Source organism: Hipposideros armiger, unplaced genomic scaffold, assembly GCF_001890085.2.
Source record: "Hipposideros armiger isolate ML-2016 unplaced genomic scaffold, ASM189008v1 scaffold_1343, whole genome shotgun sequence".
Taxonomy (NCBI): domain Eukaryota; kingdom Metazoa; phylum Chordata; class Mammalia; order Chiroptera; family Hipposideridae; genus Hipposideros; species Hipposideros armiger.
In genome coordinates, this window is record NW_017732693.1 from 14,704 (window position 1) to 40,070 (window position 25,367).

Genomic DNA, 25,367 nt, shown 5'->3' on the forward strand with positions numbered 1-25,367 from the left:
CCAGCTCCAGGTTGAGCTGTTGTTCAGCATCTTAGCTGTGGAGGGCAGTGTCACTGGCCCTCATATGTGGGATCTGAACCGGGGCCCTCTAACATCCCAAGCCAGTTCTTAACCATCGCACCACTCGGCCAGCCCTCACTTTTTCTTTTGATAACCTCTTTTACTCCGTGCATCTTCCTCCAGACTTTGTTAGGGCATCTCATATCACCCTCCGTTCTTCCTGGCCCTGCTTATATTATTGTTTGGTTGGTTATCTTCTCTTTCAAAATGTAAGCCTTCTGAGGGCCAAGGTGATGAGGGCAGCTCCACACTTGGCACAAAAGAGGGAACTTATTTAATTCCTTGCTGAATGAATTTATAAACATACTAATTTCATAATAGAATGCAAGTAGTTTTACTCTGTAGGCCTCCCCTTAAAAATATTTGTTCATCATTCATTCAACAACTATTTATTAAGCACTGACTTGGTAACTCCTGAGCCAAGGGAGTCAAAATTAAGGAAAAATCATTTAAATGTTATGAGGATATAGTAGTATGATCACAAGGACCTGAACAACAATTTTCCCCCTCCAGGAAAGTGGACTTGGAGGTCAGTGAACCAATAGACTTTAGTGCTGGAGATCACCAACATCTGATCCGGAAAGCAGCAGATGATAACATCCAGACCAAATCTAATAAGTCCTACAAAACTTCACCTCCATTTGGGCCACAGCAAACTCATGGGAAACCACACTCAAAGGCTAGTCAGCAAGCGGATACCTATGTGGTAGAAATTTCAGAGGAGGCCACCCCCAATGACAGCAGTACTTTAGCCAGCCCATTCTCAGAAGGATCTATCCGCAGAGGTGAGAATAAAGACATTACTTTTTTGGGGGGAGAGAACAGCGAAAGTGCTCTTAAAATGTTTCCACAGAGTGGATTGTTAGAAAGATTGAATTTTGCTTTTAGTTTTTCCCGGTCATGCATTACCATGATATGGGGCTGCTATAACAGACAAACCCCAAGTTGTCCAGGGCATTCAGAAATTCATAATAAATGTAGTACAGTGAAAAACTTGTGGTTTTCTTAGGAAATGTGAATTAGCCATTGATTGTAGAATGTATTACCACATAATGTAATACCAGTACAATGTAATACCACAATATTGGCTTAAGTTTTAAGGAATATTAATTCAATGCCCTAGGTATTAATTTTGTATATGTTCAACTATGACTAACAGAAACCTAATAAAAATGGCTTAAATAAATGAAGTTTTTTTTTTTCTTTCATGAAAAATGAAGTTCAAAGGTAGGCAATTCACAGCAAATGCCACAAGTCCCCATGACCACTCTGCCACCCTTAGGTCTTCTTAGGGCCTGGACAACTTGAAAGGGGACTATGAGCTTTGATTTCCATGGCTTTCTCCCTGTGGCCTTCGCCCTCCATCTTGTGGCTGGAAAGATGCCTTTTGGAGCTCTAGGCTTCCAAAGGCAAAACCAGGCCAAGGCTCGTCTGCTGCCAAGACAATACCCAGAGACACCATTCATGGACCAATGCCCTGAGAGTCCTCCAAACCTGACCTCTTTTCAGAGGCTCTCCCGGGAACCATACCCAAGAGTTTCCAGTTACCTGTCATTGACCCTGCCTGGACCACATGGTCACAGACAGCTGTTGTTTTTCAGTTGGTCCCATTACCACCTTTAACAAGATCTGGGTTGGACAGTGAGGAAAGCAGGCAGAATGAATGTCACTAAGCAACTAGCCACCTCTGCCACAGGTGGCAATCCTTCATCACTGGGTGTTGAGCAAGGGGAACTTTACCGCGTTTAGTCCTTACAACCCTGTAATGGAGCCATTGTAGTGCCATTTCACAGATGAGGAACTAAAGCCTAAGGGGTTATAATTGAAAGCATGTGACGCCTCCTCACCACTATTAGAGTTCATTATTTGTATCTGCCTCTCCTGGAGGGCAGTGGCTGCCATCCCTTCTTAAAAAAAATGTAGTATATAAAAAGATGAAAGTGCTATGGAAAAGAAGGAAAAGTATAGCAGGGTAATGGATTAAGAGTTACGGGGAAAAAAAATCATATTCATTTTGGGCCGGCTGAGTGGCTCAGTTGGTTAAGAGCTCGCTCAAGGGTTTGAGCTCTGAGCAACAGCGGTTTGAGTCCAGCCTGAGCTGAGCTGCTGCTGAGCTACCAACAGGTGGCAGGATGGCTCAGCTAAAAAAAAAAAAGAGTTATGGGGCTACAATTTTTTTTAAAAAATCAGCTTTATGGAGAGATAATTGACATATCATATTCATTCCTTTTAAGTGTACAATCCAATGGTTTTTAGTATATTTACAGAGAAACCCATACCCATTAGCAGTCACTCCCCATCCCTTCTTCTTCCCAGTCTCTGCCAATCCTTAATCTACAATCTCTGTGAATTTGCCTATTCATTTCATATAAACGCAATCATGTAATATGTGGTCTTCTGTGATTGCCTTCTTTCGCTTAGCATAATGTTTTCAAGGTCCACCCATGTTGCAACATGTGTCAGTACTTCATTCCTTCTTTGTGGCTGTATAGTATTCTGTTGCCTGGAAAGAACACATTTTGTTTATGCATTCCTTATTTGACAGACATTTAGGTTGTTTTTACTTTTTGGTTATTATGAATAATGCTGTGGTCAACATTCATATATGAATCTTTGTGTAGACATATGTCTTCATTTCTCTTGGGTAAGTACCTAGGAATTGCTGAGCTGTGTGGTAACTTTATTTTTAACATTTTGAGGGACTGCCGAACTTTATTTTTAACATTTTGAGGGATTTTTCCAAAGTGACTGACTGCACCATTTGATTTTCCAGTCAGCAATGCATGAGGGCTTCTGTTTCTCCAGGTCCTCGTCAACACTTGTTATTGCCTATCTTTTTTGTCGTAGCTGTTCTAGTGTGTTGGACGTGATAGCTCATTGTAGTTTTGACTTGCATTTCCCTAATGACTAATGTTGTTGAGCATTTTGTCACATGCTTTTTGGCCATTTGCATAGCTTTTTGAAGAAACTTCTATTCAAATCCTCTGCCTAAAATTTATTTTTTTAAAAAAAACAACAATCATTTTACTTTTTAAAATTGTTTTATTTTCACTGGCCCAAGTTGGCACCATCATTGCGCTCTTCCCGGGCGAGGCAGATCAGTCACCGGCTTCTGGACAGGGCGGCTACACATGGTAGCCCATGGCAACCTACTGCAGCAGGGGCTGCAGCCTACGCCGTCACAGGTGACTCACGGCCGCCCAGCTCCAGGTTGAGCTGTTGTTCAGCATCTTAGCTGTAGAGGGCAGTGTCACTGGCCCTCATATGTGGGATCCGAACTGGGGCCCTCTGGTGGCCCAAGCCAGCTCTTAATGAATGCACCAGTCGGCCGGGCCCAACAATCATTTTATCAGCTGTCATGATCCTGTGGGTTGACTGGGCTCAGTTGGGCAGTTCTTGTGCTGGTTTTGATTGAAGACTCACACACAGTTTTAATCAGATGGCGACAGAAGCTGCAGTGACTCTTCTGACTCCCTGACATGGCTGGCAGTTGGTGTTGGTTTTTGGATTTCCTCTTGTAACTTGAGCTTCTCATCCTCACATGGCAGCTGAGTCCCAAGAAGTATACCAGATGGACAAGCCCCAATGTCCAAGCTGTTTATCAAGCCTCTGCTTGCATCACATATCCTAACTTCTCACTGGGCAACTCACGTCATGTGGCCAAGCCCAGCGTCAATGTGGGAGAGCACCGATTACACAAGATTTGCCCATTTTTAATTGTTATTTGTCTCCTTGTTATTGAACGGTAAGAATTCTTTATGTATTCTAGATACAAGTCCCTTATCCGATATATGATCTGCAAATATTTTTCCTCAGTTTTTGAGTTTTCTTGATGGTGTCATTTGAAGCACGAAGCTTTTACTGTTGACGAAATCCAATTTATCTCTTTATTTGAAAGAGATTTGCTTGTTGTTTACATCCCATACCTACCTTTAACAAATCATTACCTAATCCATGCTCACAAAGATTTATACCTATGCATCCTTTCAATAGTTTTATTTCTTTTTTTTTTAAATTTATTTATTGGTGAATTGGGGGAGGGGAACAGACAAGTTGCTGTCCTTTTGTTCTTCAGTCTAGTTGTGGAGGACGTCGCTTTACTGGCCCATGTTGGTATTATGATCATTGCGCTCTTCCTGGCTGAGGCAGTTGGTTGCCGGCCATTGGACGGCCACTCACTGTGGCTCACAGCAGCTCTTGCCAGCTGCTGGCCGCTCACGGTAGCTCACGGCAGCCCACTGCAGCCCCACTACAGCCTACGCCATCGCCGGACACTCACAGCAGCCCAGCTCTAGGTCTAGCTGTCGTTCACCATCTTAGCTGTAGAGGGCACAGCATCATTGGCCCTCTTGTGGGATCCGAACCAGCGGCCCTGCTGCTCAGAGCTCGTGCTCCCAAGCCAACTCTTAACCAACTGTGCCACTTGGCCGGCCCAATAGTTTTATTTCTTATGTTTATATCCATGACTCATTTTTAACTAATTAATTTTTGTGTATGTATGACATGAGGAAGGGGTCCAAATTCATGTTTTTGTATGTGTATGTCCAGTTGTCTCAGTGACATTTGTTGAAAAGACTATTCTCTATCTATTGATTTGTTCTAGCACATTTGTTAAAAACCAATTAACCATAAATGTAAGAGATTATTTCTGGACTTTCAATTCCATTCCACTGATATACATACATGCCTAGTCTTATGAGGCTGGGCCACATTTAATATTTATTCCCTCACAGTCCTGATACATAGTAGATGCAAAATTAATGTTAACTAAATGAATATTTTAATGTAGGCGGCACACATTTGGGTATATATGTTTTGGTATTTTCATTAAGGTCGCTCAGTCCCATTTCTGTTGCCACACTTCCCAAGCACAGAAACTGCCCAGCAAAAGGGCACAGTTGCGATCCTATATGTCAGTTTTAAGCAGCATGATTTCTTATTCTTTCCTTTTAAAATTGGCCTAAAGCCAAGAAAAAGTAATTCTCATTACCAGCACCATATTCAGAGGGCCCCAGGAGAGCCTGTGGAGTAGGGAGTAAGCAAAGAGAGACACCAGCATGCTCTGCCTTGGCATGCCAGTCACTTGGAACTCTGTGGTCTTACCAATAATCTGTCAAACAAGCAGGCAGGAGAGAAAAGTGGTGGAAAAATCTCTGCTAACTCCCTGCAACCCAAGTTCACGCCCAAGATAATGCCCTCTCTGCCAGCCATCCCTGTGGCCTTGGCCTTCCTCATTCTGTGCAGGGGTGTAGCTGGATCCCTAGCGACTGGCCTGCGACATCCCACGACTTTCAGGTCACTTTTGGGCCTAAGGAGGACAGGGGGTGCATCATAAGGAATTAAATTCTGGAGTTTATCTTCAAAATTTGGGGACTTCTGTGGATAAACCCTAAGATTGCCAATAAAACACCTTGAACAATCCAGGCTACTTTCCACAAGTTCTGCAGAGCTGTGTTTTGTTGTATTCAACTGGTAACTCTACACTAGTACTCCCTTTCCCATCCTCAAAAAATCAGGGGAGACATTTCTTTTGTTAAGTATCAAAAATAGGGAATTACATTTACATTTTTTACTTTTGAATACTGTGTCACAAAAATAATGTTTCTGTCTCCTCAGCTTTTATTATAAAAGTATTCCTGATCCTGTCAGCCCAGTTGGTGGTCACTGGGTCAATTATCAGCATGTTTCTGTTCTGGTAAGTCTTTATGACAGATGTAAATTAAATATTAAGTTGTGTATATTAATTCCTATTGAATCAGCTTGATTTTGATCATTAAAAAATGATTCATATTATTATTTCTATAGCTTTTTGCTTTTCCAAGGCAACTCCTACACCAAGATGTTGGTAGATTTCTAGAGTTTTATTTCAACTTCATAAGCCAATGAAGTTTTTTCTTACTCTTATTTTGGGCACTATTTTCTTATTTCCCCTGAGATATTGCCACGGATAAAACTGGATAAAGAAAAAAAGGTGAGATTATTGAGGCCTTGGAGGCTGGAATCCTGTTAAGTGTACCAATTATTTCAGGGACTATGACCTATCACTGCTTAAACCCATCTTATGAAAATCCCTATTTACAAACAAATATATGAAAAGATTATTTCTTTTGCTTTGAACACATATCAATCCCAGTATTATTTTAAATAAAAATCTTCACTAGGACATTTGCATTTATCCAAATTTGACTTACAACTTATGACTGTATCTTTTTATGAATTTATTTTAAATAGCAAAATTCAGTTGTCTGTTTCACTGTTTCCTTCTCCATCTGTCATTGTCAGTCATTTAGACTCCCCCCTCCCCCTTTCTCCTCATGGGTTGTTTTACTTTTACTTAAATATTACATTAGTTAGAAAAATGAACTACTTATTGTGTAAAACTATTATTATTTTTTTTAACCAGGATGACTTTAAAATCTTGGGTGCTTGAGAATGCCTGGTTCACCTATGCAATCTTGTAAGTGTTATTGGATTTAATAAAAAGTGGTTTATCTATTAGCTATTGATCAATGTTCTTCATGAAAAATTAGGTAAAGATATAACAATCTTGAAATGACAAAATTATAGAGATGGAAAACAAGCAAATTAGAGTTAGGTGTGTATGTGTGTGTGTGTGTGTGTGTGTGTGTGTGTGTGTGTGTGTGTGTGTGTGTATTACCATAAAGGGATGGCATGGGGAAGGTCTTTGTTGAAGTTTAAATGATGGGATAGTTCCAAATCTTGATTGTGGTGTTGGTTACATGTACCAACACATAGATTTCTGTCACAGTCCTACACACTGTACCAATGTCAAATTACTGATTTTGGCATTATACTCTAACTATGTAAGATGCAACCATATGGGGAAACCGCTTAAAGGGTACACGGAACCTCTCTGTCCCTTTGCAACCTCCTGTGAACCTACAGTTACTTCAAAATAAAAATTTTAAAAAGCTGTCTGTGGATAGCAATGAGAAAGTTAGTTTAAAAAAAAAGTTAGTTTCAAAAGCTAAAAAAAAAGAGGTAAAGGTAATAATCCACATTTTGTTCATAATACTATCAGATAATATCGTATGATATCTATGTCTCTATTTATCTACCTATAATATATCACATGATATAGTCATTGGAAGCAAATAACACATGGTTTTAAATTCTCCTCAGGCCAGCGTTTTTCGTTGTACTTATTGTACTTGCTTGCTGTGGGAAACTCCGCCGTCAGGTGCCTGCAAATTACATTCTTCTGGGATTGTTTGTAAGTAAACCTGTTAGCACCTGCTGTGGCTCACCTCTGAAATATAATTTTGTCACATTATTAAATTCATTTCTTTTATTGTGGAAAATCTTCCTGTGGCATAATACAGATGGAAATTATTTGTGAGACATTCTCTTGGCTGAATTCTGGTTGTAACAAAGTCATAAACTTACTTGTGAGATAGCACCCACACCCTATTAGTAAGTTGGAGAATTCGGGACCCTTGGCTACTGCTTTGTGCAGGCAAACTCCCCTCTGAGAGACCAAATGGGAAACCCTCTTCCACATCCGGGCAACGTTTCAGGAACGATTAGCCTGAGTATCGCTGGACCTCTGTCAGGCACAACACACAAATTTTGTTATGGAGAGTGGGTTCCACAATTAGTTTACAAACTCAAAACTTTATTTTTGTAAAATTTGTTTTATTTCTATTTCAAGTCTCACAGGGAGCAGAAACCATCTCAGTTCAGCTTCTTCCTATTTCCCCACCTTGCATTTCCGTTCAGGAGAGCTAGTCCAGGGCGTTAGAGTTGAGGGTTAGGGGCTTTTGGTCCTTGGCTTTTCTCCTTTATCCACGCTCTGGTTGCTGGTTCACCAACGCTTCCTTGTGGAGCTTCCACTCACAAGGCCTCACCACATCCGCCCTTTGTGGATCAGAGCTGCTCTGGGCCACGGAAACCTGAGTGGCTTCCTTTCCTGCAGCCCGTTCCTTTCTGTGCTGCCCATGGGGACGCTAGGATCTTGCCAACTCTTAACAGATACCTGGAGCTCCTCAATTTTTGAAACCTGAGTAAAATCTGAATTTCTATCATTTTACCCCATCCCAACGCTGAGGTTAGCTCCCTGGAAGGTCACAGGGCTCCTCTTCAGCGACTAGGTAGCGTCCACGCGTCATTTCCTCTTCCCCAGACTCTCCTTTCTGCTTCCCAGTCAGACCAAACCTCTTGCCTCCTGGAGGCAGTGGTCTCTCTGAAACTCACTGATAGTTAAGTGTTTGCTCCAATTGGAAAAATCTAAACAATCTTAATGAGATTCAGTGTGTTGGCAAATGATTTTTTCTGGGAGAGTTGGCGTTCCCTCCCAAGCACCGTTGACCACCGTCCCATCTGATGATTCACTTATCAATTGATGTATCCTTATCTAGTTCCATATCAGATATGAGGTAGCTTATAAAAAATACCTCCAATATAAGACAAGATAAATCGGTTGGGAAATATGATGGAATTAAAAATAAAGGTAGGAAAATAAAGCCAGTGGTTAGCTTAGTGAACAAAATGCGTAGTCCTATGCGCTTATTATGAGCCTGGTTTTGGATTTGCGCCTCCTGGTGGTCAAAGGGTGCAAGGACACATGGCCAATGGTGAGTGTCAGCTTCCATACCGTGCAGGGCTTTCAGTGTGATTTCTATGTCAGGGAGAACAGTTTCCTCCCGAGGCTTTCTGGAGACCACATTTGGGCATTATTTCAGCTTCCAGAGCATTGAGGGGCCTTTCTTAGCTGGAGTGGATACCCTGCTTATTACCCAGGTGAGGAAGTTCCGGCACACTCAGCAAGGGATATGGGCTAAAAGCCAAACAGAAAGACACTAGGAATCCTGTAGCACAGATGATGGGGCTGGGGGGTGGGAGGTGTTTCTTCAGAAATTTTTGAATTTTTCATTTTAATTTTTTCAATGGTTTTCATGTTTATAACAAGAAGAGAGCAAAGTTATTGGTCTCCAAAGAAGCCCTCGTCTCAGGTTTTGCTGTTTATCCCAAAGCAGGTAACAGCTTAAAAGAAGAAATCTTACAGAGGGGCAAATAATTAGTTATATTTTCTAGACTTTACGTTAGGTAATATATGGAGAAAACCATTTCAGAAAAGGAGCTGAAGGAAAAAGCAAAACACTCAGCTTTTGTCGCATATAATTGTGGCCCCTTGAGCCCGTGTTCTGAGTCCTTGGAGCCATCAAGCAGGGTTGACTTCTAAGGCCCCTTGTGATTCACTCTCCTGCTCTTTGGAAAACTGAAGGGTGGCTTCCAGCTTGAAGTCATTCCTTCTGCCCCCCATCCTCTCTTTCCCCCCATTCTGTCTGTCTGTCTGTCTCTCCCACACACTTCTTTCATGTGCTGCAGAAGATGGAGAAATATGAAGCAATTGAGCAAATAGAAGAAGAAAATCCTGAGAGGAAAGTTGGAAGAAAGCACATTATTAAAACATCTTGTGTATGTGGAATAGACACACTCTTTGTTTTTAAACCTAACATGGAAATAAAAAGAGCTTACTTGGTACCTTTAACGAACTAAAGACTCAGGCATTTACTCACTGGGTTTGGGAAATGGAGAGGCAGTCCAGGGCTCTGGGGACCCGAGTTCTTTTCTAGTCTCTGATCCCGTTGGACAGCTGGAGAAGTCCCAAGCCCTTCTAGCAGTCCTCGCACTGCAGTTAGAATGTGTTCTCATTTTTATTCTGAGACTGAAAGATTCTTTTCTGGCTCTTGCTGGTCAGCAGCGTCTCTGAATTCACCTTTGACAGTGCATCCTACCAGCTGGGGAATGTGCCCAGGCCCTGCAGCGGCTGCCGAGCTGCCCCTGTCCTGGAGCCTGGCTGCAGGCCTGAACACATCCTCATTACCTTTTTTCGTCTCATCCTCCGGGCTGAGCGCCCGCTGACTCTCAGGGCCTGCCTCCCGCCACGCTGCCCCATTCCTGGCTCCATGCGGCGCACAGACACCCTGCAGCCCCAATGCAGCCTTTCTCCGAGCGCTGGATTGGCACCTACAGGTGCAGTTCATGCTCTATGGATATCAAGTGCCCTCCAGCCCACCCCTGGTTCTGAGAGGGTCTCAATCTTCATCCTACCTCTGAGGTTTAAGAAATATTTTATTCTCACCCAAGCACCACGGAAAGGTCATTAGTAGAAAGAGCATATCCTACTCTGATAAAACGTTACGATTCTGTGTGGATGGCCCCATTTGATTAATGATGATATGGTCTACAGATCAACTTTCTAGGTTGGTTTCTCATCAATATACACTAAATATGTTGAAGGCTACTGTTGGGTCCTAAGAAATTTTTACTAATAAAGACATTTTCTCTTGTCAGTCTTAGGGAGAATGTTGAGGAAAGGTTTAGTTCCACTCTTTGTACTTACTATCAGTTGCCCTGTGGCTTGGGCACTAGGATTGTGCGCATTCCCACCTGTCCCTGGGCCCTGCCAAAACACACACACCTCACATCATCTCCTTTGGATTCTGGGCCTCGGGCATCAGGCTTCTGATTTATTGTGAATTTTGTTTTTTAGACAATTCTTCAAGGTCTGCTGCTAGGAACCATATCAGTGTAAGTCTCTGTTACACGTTTTCTTTTGTGTGTGCTGTTCTTAGAATGTACATGTACACTAATCATGGTCTCTGGTTATAGTTTTTATAAAGCTGAGGAGGTGTTATGGGCAACAGCAGCGACCGCTCTGGTGACGTTATCGCTCACTTTATTTGCTCTTCAAACAAAAGTGAGTATTAGTGAGACAGATTTCTGTCAGAAGGGAGTGTGCGGATATGTTCCTTTGCCCCTCCCGACCCATTCCCCTGTCTCCTCCTTCCTGCGGTCTACTGCCCTGCGGACTCAGCTCCACCACCGCTTTGTCTTCTGGCTTTCCTAGTAGCCACATTAAAAGGTAAAAAGAGGGCCGGCCGAGTGGCTCAGTTGGTTAAGAGTTAGCTTAAGAGCGTGAGCGCTGAGCAACTGGGCCGCCAGTTCGATTCCCACATGGGCCAGTGACCCTGCGCCTGGGCTGAGCTGATGGGGAGCTGCCAATAGGTGGCAGGATGGCTCAGCTGGTGAGAGCACGTGTTCCTAACAACAAGACTGCCTGTTCAATGATGGACTACGCCCGCCAGCAACTAAGACTGAACTTGGCATCTTGAGCTGAGCTGCCGCTCGGATGGCTCAGTGGATAGAGCATGCGCTCTTAACAACAAGGCTGCTGGTTTGACTCCTGCATGGGAGTTTGGTAAGATTGTAACACAGCACCTGAGCTTAGAGGCCACAACGAAGACTGAAGAACAACAACTAGGCTGGTCCCCCTCCCCAGTTGCCCAATTTAAAAAAAAATAAAAAGAAACTGGTGAAATTAATAACATGTTCTACTTAACCCTATATATGCAAAGTATGATCATTGGAACAAGTGATCAATGTAACAAAAAGTATTAGTGAGATAGTTTACATTCTCTTTTTCAAGTTAAGCTTCAAATAAGTATTTTATATTGAGAGCACATCTCAGTTTGGACTAGCCATGTTTCAAGGTCTCATTAGCCACACGTATTAAAAGCACAGCTGTAGACAAACTTTTAGCAGCATCAGAAGCACTCAGAAAGCTTGTCAGACCAGGCTGCTGGGCTCCACGCCTGTAGCTGCCCAACCATTTGCTGCTGGTGGTGGTCTAGGAGCCACACCAGGCGATGCAGGACTTCAGATTACTCTCTTGGTAGGTTGAGGGTAGGGAGTGAGAGGGGAGATAGAGGAATTAGGGAAATGCCCTTGGATTCAAGGGCCTTCTTTTGATGCACAATCCAAAATTTAGGCCAGAAGATGACTATTCCCCTTTCTTTTTAAAAAAATCTTAATTTCCCCAAGCTGATTTGCTCACTAATTTATAAAGGCAACACCAAAAGGCATATTAATAAATTTCCAAATTACAAAAGAATCATTGATCATTTTTGAAAGCTTAGTATATATTTTTTATTAAAATATATGTATACATATGTGGAAAAGGTACCCAGTTAACATCTTGGTCTATTTCATTCCATTAATGTACTCTATGCCCATGCTTTTAAAAATATGAATAATTATGATCATACTATACAAATGTACATCCTACTTATTCAATGTACCTTTTTTATTAGGGGAAATTTCATACAAATACAAAAAATAGAATCATCTAATTAACCCCCCTGTGCTCATTACCCGGTTTCAAAAATTATCAACTCTTGCCTCTGTTATTTCATTTATACTTCTTCCTACCCGCTTCTCCCTCCTGAAGCAAGTCCTAGTCAATAGGATATTTTTTATGTAGCCTTTTCAGAGGTTGGGGCTAATGGATTTCCGTGGTTCTCCGAATTGACCAGGATAAATTATGAGCAAATGGGCCAGTTTCTGTCTATGAGGTATAAGATGCATCTCTAAACATCCTGAAATTCCTTATAGCTGGAAGTTGAGTTGTTTTTGTGTTGTTTGTGTTTCCTCAGTGGGATTTCACCTTGCTAAATGGAACGCTGTTCGTTTTACTCTTCGTACTTATTATCTATGGAATCCTCTTAATCTTCATACGATCATATGTAAGTGGGATCTCATGTGGAAACCTCAGAGAATTGTTAGAAAACTAGAGTGAAGTGCTGGTTGTGTTCATCTGGATCCTCTGGGAAACAGACACCGAGATGGGTGAAAAACGGGAGGACTTCCACGGGAGAAATGTCTATGAGAGAAAGGGGCGGGGTGAGCCAACGAAGGCTGGGCGAGCTGTCAGACCGTGATAGCAAATGTGACCCCAAGTGAAGGAGACGGAAGATGGGAAGATGGATGGGAGCATTGTAGACGCGGCGCTGTCTAAGGAAGGCTCGGCCAGGCCGGCGGCCATCATAGTATAGTAGTTCTGTGTCTCCCAAGCAGGGCCCTGCTGCTCCCACCAGTAACGGAAGTGGACGCGTGGTCCAGGAGCGAACCGCAGTGGGTTTCCCAGCATAGCCACTGGGGCCTTGGTCAGTTCCACTCCCTCTCTGTGCTGGAGGCTTGTGAGGCAGGTCCTAGGGGTTGCCCGGTATGGTGCTGTTGGGGTACCATGGACAGGAGGTCTGGGACATGAAGATGGAGCTCCTACCCTAGACCACAGCTGTCCTCTAAAAAACTCTCGGGGCGAACCTACCCACAGGTCAGGTCAGACTCCCTCTCCATACGTAGGTGCTGCGTGTTTGACGTGGTGGGAGTAGAGAGATGGGCTTGTTCTGACTTTTTCAACACCGGCCTAGAGGAGGCTCCTTATTTTCGTTTTTTTTTTTTTTTTCAGCTGAGCCATCCTGCTACCTGTTGGCAGCTCAGCGGCTGCTCAGCTCGGGCTGGACTCGAACCGCTGTTGCTCAGAGCTCAAACCCTTGAGCGAGCTCTTAACCAACTGAGCCACTCGGCCGGCCCGAGGCTCCTTATTTTCAATTCCAGCTTCTCTCTCTTTTTTTTCTTGCTTTAATATATTCATTGACTTCTTACTAGATATTGGACATAAGCTTATGTGTTTGTCACAGAGGCAGCAAATTTAATTCTTGCAACATTTCTGAATAGTATATATCTCATGTATTTTCTAGATACAAGAACAGACTCAGAGTAATTAAATAATTCATCTGAGTTCACAGGGGACATACATGGGATCAAAGCCAGAGCTGTGTGACTCTGGGGCCCATGCTGTTTCTACCACATTGCACTGTCTGTGGACTGGGGCTGGAGGGGTGGAGAGGTAGGGGAACAGGATCTGGCCCTGTGGTCTGGCTGCCAGAGGCCTCTGTGTGGAGACCCTACTGGAGGCCAGGTCCACAGAGGACTGGCTTGGGGTCTGTGACCATTTGACTAACATCCCAAGGCCAACTTAGTCCAAATGCCAAATCAAAGAGCTTCTTTGGCAACAAGTGGACTTACTAAATTATCTTCAGACATATAACCAATAGTTCTGCCTGAGCTGGTTTATCTTTATGAATGACCATATAGGCTTATAGCTTGGGAGGTAGCACCTGCATTTTAGAGATAAACTCAAAGATATGCCTTAAAAGGCCACAGTGCTCCATTTATTGTTATTGTTGGTAGCAGAGATATTGGTAGCGATAACACAAATACTTACTAGGTAGGTTCCACACGTCTTTACAATAGGTGCAGTTAAGAAACTGAGTTTCCTACTAGGTAGATGAACCCTGGTTCCCATTCTAAATTTCCTTTTACAAATATCTATCATACCATATATTGGGTTGTTGGAAAAGTCATGATGCATTTTTTTCTATGGTTTTCATTGCAAAACTGCATCATGACTTTTCTGACAACCCAATATAATCTTTACAGAGATGTTTAAACGGGAGGAGACCTTGTCCTGTCAAATATATGCTTATTTGACTTTGACAATTTTGAATTCTTCAGACTCAAGTAATCAGGTGTTTTCTTACCATTAGCTCAGCCTAGAAACACTGTGCCTCTCACATTGTCACTGGCTCTTGATTTCTCCTTCACCAAGACCCTTCCCTTGTTAGCAGAATGCTCTGCCTGTCCCTCTAAGACAGGTTTCAAAGGGTGAATGCCACTGTTTTCCTCGGTTGTTATATACCACTTCTTTATCCTCTCCCATACAGAGCCAAACCCTTTAGCATTTAGAACAGCCTCATATTCTGATGAGGGCTGTTTTGGTGGCAAGGAACAGATATTGCTTAGACTAGCTCGAGGCAAAGACCCAGCGAATCTTAAAGAAGCCCTAGGTGGGAAGAAGAGCCAAGATTCACAGGGAAGGAAACGCGGCCTTCCTCTCATGGGCAGAGCTGATTGGCCACCTCTGCTTCTACAGCAATAGCTTAAGCACCAGCTAATGACAGAACAGCCTCTGCTGCTTGGATTCCTCTACCCCGACAACTGAGTTCTGACCGGCCTGGCACCTCTGTTTGATCCCAGTCACATATAAGAGGCTCCTACTCAGGGAAGAGATTTGCTGCTATTGGAGGGGATATCTTCCACTTCTAATCAACTCTAGCAGTGGTGTGTGAGGGTCACTGTGTTCCCAGAGCACCTGTTCCAAGAGCTGAGGGTGGGGCAGATTCTCTAGCAGAGCTATGTGGATGGGCCCAAAGGAAAACGGACCCAGTACACTCCGCTTGCCCTACCATGCGTGAGATGCACGTAGGGGTGCCTACCTGATGAACCTTCTTTGCATACGCAAGGCTAGGTTTCATTAGCTTGCTGAATGGAATCGAGTGGATGCTGTTGACAGACTATGTTCAAAAAAGACGAATTCCCCCGCCGAGATGACTTTCAGAATATGGGGTCCTTATCTAATAGCAGTGGCCTAATTGACCCTGTTCATTATTCCAAATCTTGTTCTTAACATACAATTGTTTGCTGTCTTTTTGCAGTGGTTACATCTGTTGTATGCCGGACTTGGAACTATGATCTTCTCACTTGTAAGTCCATTTCTCCCTCTCTTTGACGAAGAGTATGGTATATGCATATACAGCGCCCCCTGAACCCTTGTGCTAAGCTTGGAGTCAAGTAGAGTCAGTACTTCACTGGAAAGCCCTCCAGGCAACTTCCTCTTTCTCCCTCTTTTATCATGATAATTTTTTTTAGAGCACTTTTAAGTTCACAGCAAAATGTAGAGGAAGGTACAGAGATTTCCCATAAACCCCTGCCCCACATGCATGGCCTCCCCTTTTACTAACATCACTCATCAAGATGGTACATTTGTTACACTGAGAAACCTACATTGACACGTCAGTATCACCCAAAGCCCATAGTTTACATTAGGGTTCACTCCTGATATTGTACATTCTGTGGGTTTGGATAAATGTATTTATCTGCTTATTGATCGCTCCCCTACTCCCAACGCCTGGCCTTTTTACTGTTTTCAAGTTTTGCCTTTTCTAGAATGTCATATAGTTGGAATCAAATAGTATGTGGGCTTTTCAGGTTGGCTTCTTTCACTTAGGAATATGCGTTTAAGATTCCTCCATGTCTTTTCATAGTTTGATAGCTCATCTCTTTTTAGTGCCGAACAATATTCCATGGCCTGGATGGACCACAGTTAAGTTATCCATCCACCTACTGACGGACATCTTGGTTGCTCCCAAGTTTTAGCAATTTTGAACAAAACTGCTGTAAACATCGGTGTGCAGGATTTTATGTGAACATGTTTTCAACTCCTTTGGGAAAATACCAAGGAGCGTGATTGTGGGATCATATGGTAAAAGTTAAAAACTTCCTCTAAACTTGCTGGAGTCAGACATAGGGAGAGGGGAGGAAGATGGGGTGGGGAGAGTCAGTGGTCCAGGGGAGGCGCCGGCTTCACATCCCCCAGCCTCGGGTTTGACTTCCTTCTCTGCCACTCTGATCACTCACGTGATCTTCCCATCTCGGAGGCTCGGTTCCTCGCACCTGCCTCAGCTGAGTTGTTCCCATATCATAGGATATGATGCCCATCATGAACTGGTGTAGGCTACCCCGTTCCTTTCCTTTGTTCCTTCCCTCATTCTTACAAGCCCGGGTAGGAACCAGAACCCAGGGAGAGCCAATACCTGAACCACTTGGGATAGGTTTCACTGAAGTGGATCTTTTTCTAAAATAGATTAAAAGAATCTTTAACCCTCCCACCACCCTCCAGATTCTCTAGGAAATATCTGATGGGGCTCTGCCTCACAGCACTAGGCTCAGTCTAGAGTCTGGATACAAAGAAGTGAGGCACTGCTTGCTTTCTTTTCCTCCCTCTAATGCACCATGCTGCCGGGGTCTGCTCACTTTGCAACAAACACAAACATGAGAGGGCTTGCTGACTTTTTCTTGATGATTTAGGAGCTCAAAATTTTACCGACTGCAGCTGAGCTAAAATGATTGTGCCGGGATTATTTAACCATATACAAACCCCCTCTTCTCCTCCTCCTTTATTTTTGGAAATACTGACATCCTCATAGAGCCATCCCCAATGTGCAGGTTGGAAAAGTGTTATCACCCAAAGCTCCAAGCATTCAGAATTATTGCTGTGTGTGAATCTGAATGCCGGGGGACCATTTTTATTTTCATTCTTGGTTCAGCAAGCACTTGTGGGGAGGTCGCAAACACAGAACATTTTGCAGCTTATCTCTGTGTCCAACCTGCCCAACGGGTCCACATCATTAACTAAAGGCACAAAGGCTTCTGCATTTGGAAAGCAAAGGAAAGCTCACAGGTCTGGTCCTACCAGCTTCAGGAGGACAAAGCACTTGCTTTAATAGAGTACAAATGTGGGGACATCATGAATGGTTGAGGCTGTAAGAATAACATATGACCATAAATTGACATTCTGCAATATATTTATTGGAGCTAAAATAATTGTTTCCAGATCATTTAGGACACTTAGTTGATAGATGCACAATTTACCTATGTAGCTAATTCTTCTTTCTTTTCGTTAAGTACTTGGTGATGGATGTGCAGCTGATGGTGGGAGGTCACCATCGTTATAACCTGGACCCTGAAGAGTATATTTTTGCTGCTCTGAACATCTACTTGGATATAATCAACCTTTTCTTTTTTATCTTGCAACTGATTGGACTGGTACGGTAGTTATGCGGCCAAGGCTGGCTTTGTTTAACGGTGGGAAGGCGGAGCATCTGTGAAGTGTTCCACGGTGGTGATGATTAAAAGAAATTCTCATGCTTCTATGACAATCTCCTGATTTCTACATTTAGTAAGAACTCTGAGCAAGGCACACCTGTTAGGGTCAATCAAATGAGTAGATTAATTTGTTTTCAATATTAGAAATTCATCTTTCGAGAGTCCACAATTTGAAAATCTGTCATGAATGGTCCCAAATCCAATGATACGTAGCGCATTGATAAATCAACTCGAAATGTCCATAACAGGCAATGAAAGCTTTCCCCTGACAATAGTGGAGATGTCACTCTAGATGACGACACGCACAGGCCTCCATAGGTTAGGCGTTCAGTTTCAAGAGCCTTGGAACCCGTTAATAGCTGCCTTTCTCCAAATGGGTGTAGTGGGTGGCTGTGTCCGGCAGGTGGCGATGTTGTGCACGGAAACCACCTCGGCGCTCCGGCTGCCATGAAGGGTTGAACAAAAGGAGTGATTGCACTTTCTCCTGGGATTCTCTGTTGTTTCTGCTGGACCACCAGCGAGGGGAGAAGGAAGTAGGCAGGGGAGCGATTTACACCCCACCATCACCTCTCTACCCCTGACAATTATGAGACGGGTACTTTGGGCATGTAACACATTGTTCCATCAGACATTTAGATTTGGAAGCCACATTACTCCTAATCTCCCAAGGGCCCCACCTACAAGGAAAGCCTCCCTTCTCCACCAGTGTGCAAATGTTTTTCCCAGCTGAGGAATTTAAGATGTGTGCAAGTCAGAGATATGCGGATGGCAAATGATATCTCCCAACCAAAAGGGGAGGAAACTGTGGGCCCTCGTCTTCCCTAGCTCCTCCAGGGTCAGTGCCCAACACTGGCGCAACTGCTTCTCCCATGGCAGTGGTGACGCCTGTCAGCATGAACCAGGGCCTTCTCTCGTCTCCATGTGCACCGCCACTGTTAACCCTGCAGGCTTTGGCACCTACTGTCACTCCTGCATCCAGCACCTCATCCTCACTGCTGGCTAAGTCAGGGTCTGGGGCTGCCAGGGCAGCCTGCTCTGCACTTTTTTTTTTTTTTTTAAAGATTTTATTGGGTAATTGGGGGAGGGGAACAGACAAGCCGCTGTCCTTTTGTTCTTCAGTCTAGTTGTGGAGGACGTCGCTTCACTGGCCCATGTTGGTATTGTGATCATTGTGCTCTTCCCGGCTGAGGCAGTCGCTTGCCAGCCACTGGACGGCAGCTCATGCCCACTGCTGGCCAGCTCCACTGCAGCCTACGTTCGCCGTTGCCAGCGACTCACGGCAGACCAGCTCCAGATCGACCTGTCATTCACCATCCTAGCTGTAGAGAGCGCAGCGTCACTGGCCTTAATATGTGGGATCTGAACCGGGTCCTGTTGCTCAGAGCTGGCATCCCAAGCCAACTCCTAACCAGCACACCACTCTGCCGGCCCTACACTTACTTTTACATTTGGACACTGTTGCAACTGCTTGCAGCCCAACCAAGTGAACTTCTAATGTTCTCAGTCAGCTCAAAGCTCTCAAACGCAAGCTTCTTATTGCTGACACCATTTATTTTACATGTGGGGACTCCTGGACTCAGCAGCTGCAGCCATACTGCCTTTCAGGAAGGGCCACAGGAACTGCTGACTCCTCACATGCCTCCGGGAGGTAGCAACAGTCAAAGCACCATTGGACAGCTTGTTTCAATCCTCCCTCTTACAGCCAAGCCTCTAAACATTAGCTCAATTCCTGTTCAGTAATAGGTAGGGCAGTGGGGACCCTCACTATCACTCCACCCTTGTCTATCACTTGGGTGAGAGCATTCAACTACCACAAAGATTCCAGGGAGTCTTCTATTCCCAAACCTGGCCCATGGTTCCTCTTCCAGTCATGTCTGTCAGCACTCCATCCTTATCAAAACTGTAGGGTCTGGGATTTGATTTTGCCCTGCTTACAAAACCAGTATGTTAGCCTGTCTGTTTCATGGATGCTGACGGAAGTAAGGAGGCTCTTGGGTCAGAGACAAAGGACTTGATCACTTCCAGCACAGCAGGCAGCATGAGTATCAGCATATCTGTGTCAGTTGCCCTTGCCCCCAGGTCCACGGAGACGACAGTATATATGGGCCAAGCACGCAGTGGGTTTGTGTCGACAATCCAATGCTTTTACAAGTCTGTCCTTGTCTTCAAGGTGACTAGCTACATAAATGCTGAGAAATGACCCAGGCAAAACTGTCATCAGGCCTTGCAGTCTTGGGACACCCAGCAAGATGTATAGGTGCAGAGAACTAGACTGTCTCGTCCAATGATTATTCTTTTCTATAACTGTTTTGTTCGCTCTTTCAAGAATCTCTCTCTCAGCCTGTCTGTAAGCTGATGCCTCATGCAGGCTAGGCCCTTGTGTAATAGCTGGCTAAGAGATGACATAGAGCCTGATAAAGAATATTTCCAAATTAGTTTTCAAGTCTGAAGAATAATTCCTTCAAAAGTTTGGCCACCACTCAGTTTGTCAGCCACCTGTCAGTCCAAAGTGGAACAGAGAGCACAATGAAATTTTTCTGGTCCATTTTTCTTTAAGAATTATGACTGCCAGTTCCTAAAATAAGAACAGTCATGTATTTGTCTAGAAAGAAGTCTACCATTCTAGGGAGATGATAACAACTGAAGAGGCAGTAATACACTGGTGATAAGGAGACCCAGTAGTTACGCCCACAGCCCAGGGCTGAGACAAAACTGCAGCTCAGCCCAAAAGCTGAGCACACGAACCTTTTTTTCCTATGGAGTTTTTATTTCAGCCTTAAAAGAAAAAACCCCCAAATTTGTGTTATTATGTAATATTTAGCTTCTAAGATTTTACTCAACTACAACTGTTTTTAAATTATGACCAAACTTCTTCAGTAAGTCTCAGATTTTAATTCATAACAGGTAAGCGACAATATTTGAGGAATAAAGAGATAAAAAATGAGATCAGTGGCTGCAATAATCAACAAAATTAAAGAATAACTCAATATATGGACATTGGTAGTTAAGTTCAGATCCACCCAATGAAAGGCATAAATAAAATGACTTTAAAACTGGTTATCACGGGGAGACCCCATGAAGCACCAGCTGGTGGCCTGACACCTGTGTTATCTGCACCGAAGTTCAGATGCAAAGGGCTGTTTAGGTAACTCAGATGGGACAGAATAAAGTGGTGGAGAAGCAGGTGTTTCTGTTCATACGGCATAAAAACATTTTCCTATCCTAAGCAATTTCACAAAATAATATCTTTTCCTGTGTTTCTATTAGAGATGTGGACTTTTGAGATCCATAGCATAGGAACAATTCCCACACAGTTTTTTTATCCTAGGGGAACCCGGGGAATATTAAATACTCTAATACAATGACCTAGCCATACAAATTCAAAATATAAGACTTTGTGAAAAGCAGGGTTTAGAAAAAAAAAGTAATCACATATGTACCATGGAAAAATCGCAACATTTTTCTCCCAAAAGCTATAGTGATGAAAATAAAATTAGATTGAAGTCACAATGTTTTAATACATTGTCATACAGTGTTTTGGGTTTATCTTTGGGGTATAAAATGCTCAAAAAGTGGGCTAGTGTAAAAAACATTAGGCACTAATCAATTACATGCAAGAACCAAAATTAATCCCATCATATTTGAGGGCATTTAATTTAAAGAAAATCAGTTTCTTGACTTGTTAAAACAAAGTCTAAAACGTAATGAGACAAAAGTAAAGTAGTTTAAGTAATAAATGTTTAATCAAAGAATTTTACATATTATTAACAGCATTCATTTGGCCAAACATCTACATGTTTGTAGAATCCTACTGTATATAAAGTGGGAATGTATCAAGTATAGACTATGAAAGTGCAAATAACAAGTCAAGGTTAGAGTAATTTTTTTTTTACATTATAAAATTAACTTGTTTACAAAATAGGCTTTGCCAAACTTTATTTCTGAATTGTAAAGTCCATGACTGTGTTGTTTTTAAAATAGGTACCAAGGAAATACAAATTGGGTAATGATCACTTTTCATGCTCAGGAGAGAACGCCACAGAAACAAAGGGTACTGCACGAGGTGCGAGGAACCAGGACTCACCACGGGCACGAGTGTCACCAAGAGCGTCACCGCCGTCTGCACGCAGCACCTCCGCTCACCGTGCTGCAGCTTTGGAAGACGCCTCCATATGATACAAAGGCTCTTCTATTGAACAATTACAACTGGATCTAAAAACTGATTGGTGTTGGTATTTTTCATCCAAAATAAATTTGTAAAAAAATCCTTTAATGGACTATTTTAGTTTAATATACAGTAATACACTGTACATAAAGTCAATATTTTCCCCAACCAATTTTAATAGGGATATCAATGTTTCTGACAATTGGGGAAATACACACTAATGTGGACTTTTGATGGCATAGGAACGATTCCAACAGTTTTTTTTTATTCTAGGGGGACCCGGGGAATATTAAATACTCTAATACAATGTCCTAGCTGTATGAACTCAAAATACAAGGATATCTGAAAAGCAGGGTTTGGGGGAAGAAAATAAAAGTAATAAAAAAATCGTAATTACAACTCACTGGATATCAATACTAATATAACCTTTTACCCAGCCCAGGACTTGCCTGTACAAACTCGATACTGAAATTTTGGTATCTGTAGATTTCTGGTAAGAATCTGGCAAAACATGAAATGGAGCGTTGCATATCTATTTTGCTTATGTTATGCTAGTTTTGATAATATGTAAGTAAAACAGCCATTCCAACAGTTTACTCTAGTTTTAATTACACACTGTACCATTGTATCTTAATTACAACTAAGACCAGTATTTTCTTCACAGTAAGACACTGATAACTAGGAAGTTGATTTTTTTCAACACTAAACAGTAATCACACAGCAAATGAGTGTTGTGCAATAGAACAAACACGTCAGCATTTGCTATTTAGGCAAACGAACTGATTAAACATTTAGTTGTTATATTTACTGTAAAGGCAAGGCCATGGGTGGTTTTATGGAGGTCTTTGCAATTCATAGCATAGTCACTTCAGGAGAGACATTGAAATTGGAATTACTCACTTATTTAACTGGCAACTATCCATTTAGGTTAGGCAAAGGCACGGGAACATGTTGCGCAGGATGTTTCATTGAATTTTTTAATAATTGTGGGATTTACTATAACTCATGAAAACGCCACTTTTTTTTCTAGTTTATAAAACACTTACCATTAAAAGTAATTGCACCCATTAGTAATTAGAATGCACTGTAAAATTGTGAAAACAAAGAACTATGATTGCACTTCCAATAAAGTGTCTCTTAAAATACAGCACCGCCGTTGCTAATCAACTGTATTTTAATATTAAAATAAACTGTTTTTAACAGCAGCATTAGGTTTAGTTAACTTAAGCTACAGGCTACATTTCTTTAAATGCAGTCTCCATGGCAACAAAAGCCCATTAAGTTCTGGCATTTCATTGCTACCAAGTGGCACCTTTTACTCCCTAGAATGCTGAATCTGCTCTGGCGCCCTCCAGGACACCACACAGCTAAACACCTTCTCAGTCAGCGCACGAGTCAGTTTGGCACAAGTGGACTGTAAATAGACATGAAAATAAACTTCTGATTCATGTGAAAATTAAAACTAATTACACTGTGGCAGAGGCAGCACTAACGAGAAGCCTTGGACACCTCAACTCACACTGCTCAGACAAAAAGGCAGGAAGGAAGTTATGGAAGAGCACAAAGAGACTGAGGAACTAAATGTTACTTGATCTGTCCAAAATAACCGATAAACTGAAGAAAGTTTTTTTTTTTTTTTTAAGAGGAAAATCACCCAAGGATTAGGGAGTAAGCCTTTAATTGAAAAGTTCAATTTAAGTATTGCGGACCTTAGGCTAAACAGAGGACTGCGTTTCTTTAGAATGTGGAATTTAAGCTACTTGTTCCATTTGTGTTTCTCGTTCTCTCCAGCTCTTTTTGTCAGCAAGAAGGGGAAAAGCTATTCAATTAAATACAAAAGAAAACCCCTGTAAGCTTAAACTCAGAAGTGAAGCCACCACTCAAGGGAACTCCTTTGTCCTCGATCCTAATGTCAGTGGTTTAGAACTGAGTTGGAGCTAAGCGGATCACGTCTCTATGAAGCACACTCCGCCATCGGTACCTGCGACTCGGCTGGAGCCCAGGTGTGTGCAGCTCACACTAGATGGACCTGTTCAAGCCAGTCATTTGAGGTTTGTGGTGTCTGACTCGAACCATCGGAACCATCCTCCTTGCTGGCCGCCTCATTACCGCCTTCGCCCGCTGGAGGCGCGGCTTCCCCAGCCAGAATATTGTCTTCCAAAGAACCTTCTTCTTCTCTTTGGGCTCCTCCACCTTCACTGACCGCAGCATCTTCAAACACAGGCTCTTCTTCTGGCGGCCTCAGGTCCACACCCCTCACACCTTCTGGCCTGTCTCCGCCGCCAGGGAGCTGGGGATCGGCACTGATTTCTGCAGCTGCTGGAGGAATCAGGGCAATGCTTTGAGGGTTCATGTCGTGAAACCAAGCCATGATATTGCCAAGAAGATTGTCATTGAGGTTGGCGTCCTGGCCAGCCGAGTCAGGGTCACTGGAGGAGGGATAGAAGTCACTTCTTGCCTCACTGAGAGGGTGTGAACTCAGGGAGTCAGTTGAAAACGGGTCACTTTCCGCTCCTAGTCTCAATAGGCTGTCGCCAAGTTCCAACAGCTCCGAGCTGCTCAAGGCAGCCTGCGGGCCCTCCGTGTTCCTGGGGATGGAGTCCAGCCTGGAAGGTAGGGAAGTGCCTATTGCTCCTAAGGATGCTTCGCTACTGAGGAAGTCTCTACTTTCTTCATCGATGGCCAGCCCAGATTCCTGCAGAGATAACTGTATCGCCAGAAGTATATTGGGATCATCTTCATCCAGGGAACTCAGAGCCTGAGGGCAACAGAAAGAAAGTAAAATCACTTTAAAATTTAAAAGGAAAAAAATGATTTACCATATTTCCCCATGTATAAGACGCACCCTTTTCCAAAAAAATTTGGGGTCTAAAAACTGGGTGCGTCTTATACAGTGGTTGTAGGTTTTTTAACTTGCATTTCCTGCTTTTTCGCGCTAGTCTCTGCGCTCATTGTTTTGCACTTGTTACTGGTATATTATGGTAGGTTACGTTTTGCCACATTCTGCCCAGAAATGGCTCAGAAAACATTTTCGTACAGTGCTGAATTCAAGTTAAAAGTGATCCAGCTTGCAAAAGTGAATGGAAATCGTGCTGCTGAACGTAAGTTTGGTCCTCTTCCAACTGAGAAACAAACCGAGACTGGCTACGGGAAGACGAAACCCTACTGAAAACGCCACGGCAGAAGAAGGCCATGAGAGGCAATATATGAAGACAGTGATTTGTCATCAGACACAGAGGAGGACAAGCTAATGGTTGGGAGTTTTGACAGTGATGAGTTGTATGAATTTTATGATGAATAAAACTTGAGTGCAATAACTTTATGTAATACATTTTTTTTTTCAAATTTCGGGCCCCCAAATTAAGGTGCGTCTTATACATGGAAGCGTCTTATACATGGAGAAATACAGTAACCCCATGAGGTTTACCACTGCTCTTTTACCGAACAGGTAATTAATATTGCCTCTATTTATACAGACTTATTTTATCTACTCAAATCTTATTTCAATTTTCGCTTTGTCCATGTATTAGGGGGAAAAATTCCTTAAGAT

The 25,367-nt window shown here is 42.9% G+C and overlaps 2 protein-coding genes across 2 annotated transcripts in view; one reads left to right on the plus strand and one right to left on the minus strand.

Moving 5' to 3' along the window:
- Positions 1 to 573: 573 nt before the first annotated feature.
- TMBIM7 (protein lifeguard 1) lies at positions 574 to 18,679 on the plus strand (the record flags this gene model as incomplete). Its single annotated transcript, XM_019633560.1, has 9 exons — positions 574 to 845; positions 5,677 to 5,755; positions 6,464 to 6,517; positions 7,204 to 7,294; positions 10,577 to 10,614; positions 10,696 to 10,783; positions 12,519 to 12,608; positions 15,423 to 15,470; positions 17,452 to 18,679. Coding segments are annotated over 9 exons (910 nt in total), but the record flags the coding sequence as incomplete, so codon positions are not given.
- Positions 18,680 to 21,368: 2,689 nt separating this feature from the next.
- ANKIB1 (ankyrin repeat and IBR domain containing 1) overlaps positions 21,369 to 25,367 on the minus strand; it is a 129,726-nt gene continuing 125,727 nt past the window's right edge. Inside the window, exon 20 of the mRNA XM_019633570.1 lies at positions 21,369 to 24,575. Coding sequence (XP_019489115.1) covers positions 23,832 to 24,575 — 744 coding nt within the window. The 3' untranslated portion in view covers positions 21,369 to 23,831. The remainder of the gene's footprint in view (positions 24,576 to 25,367) is intronic.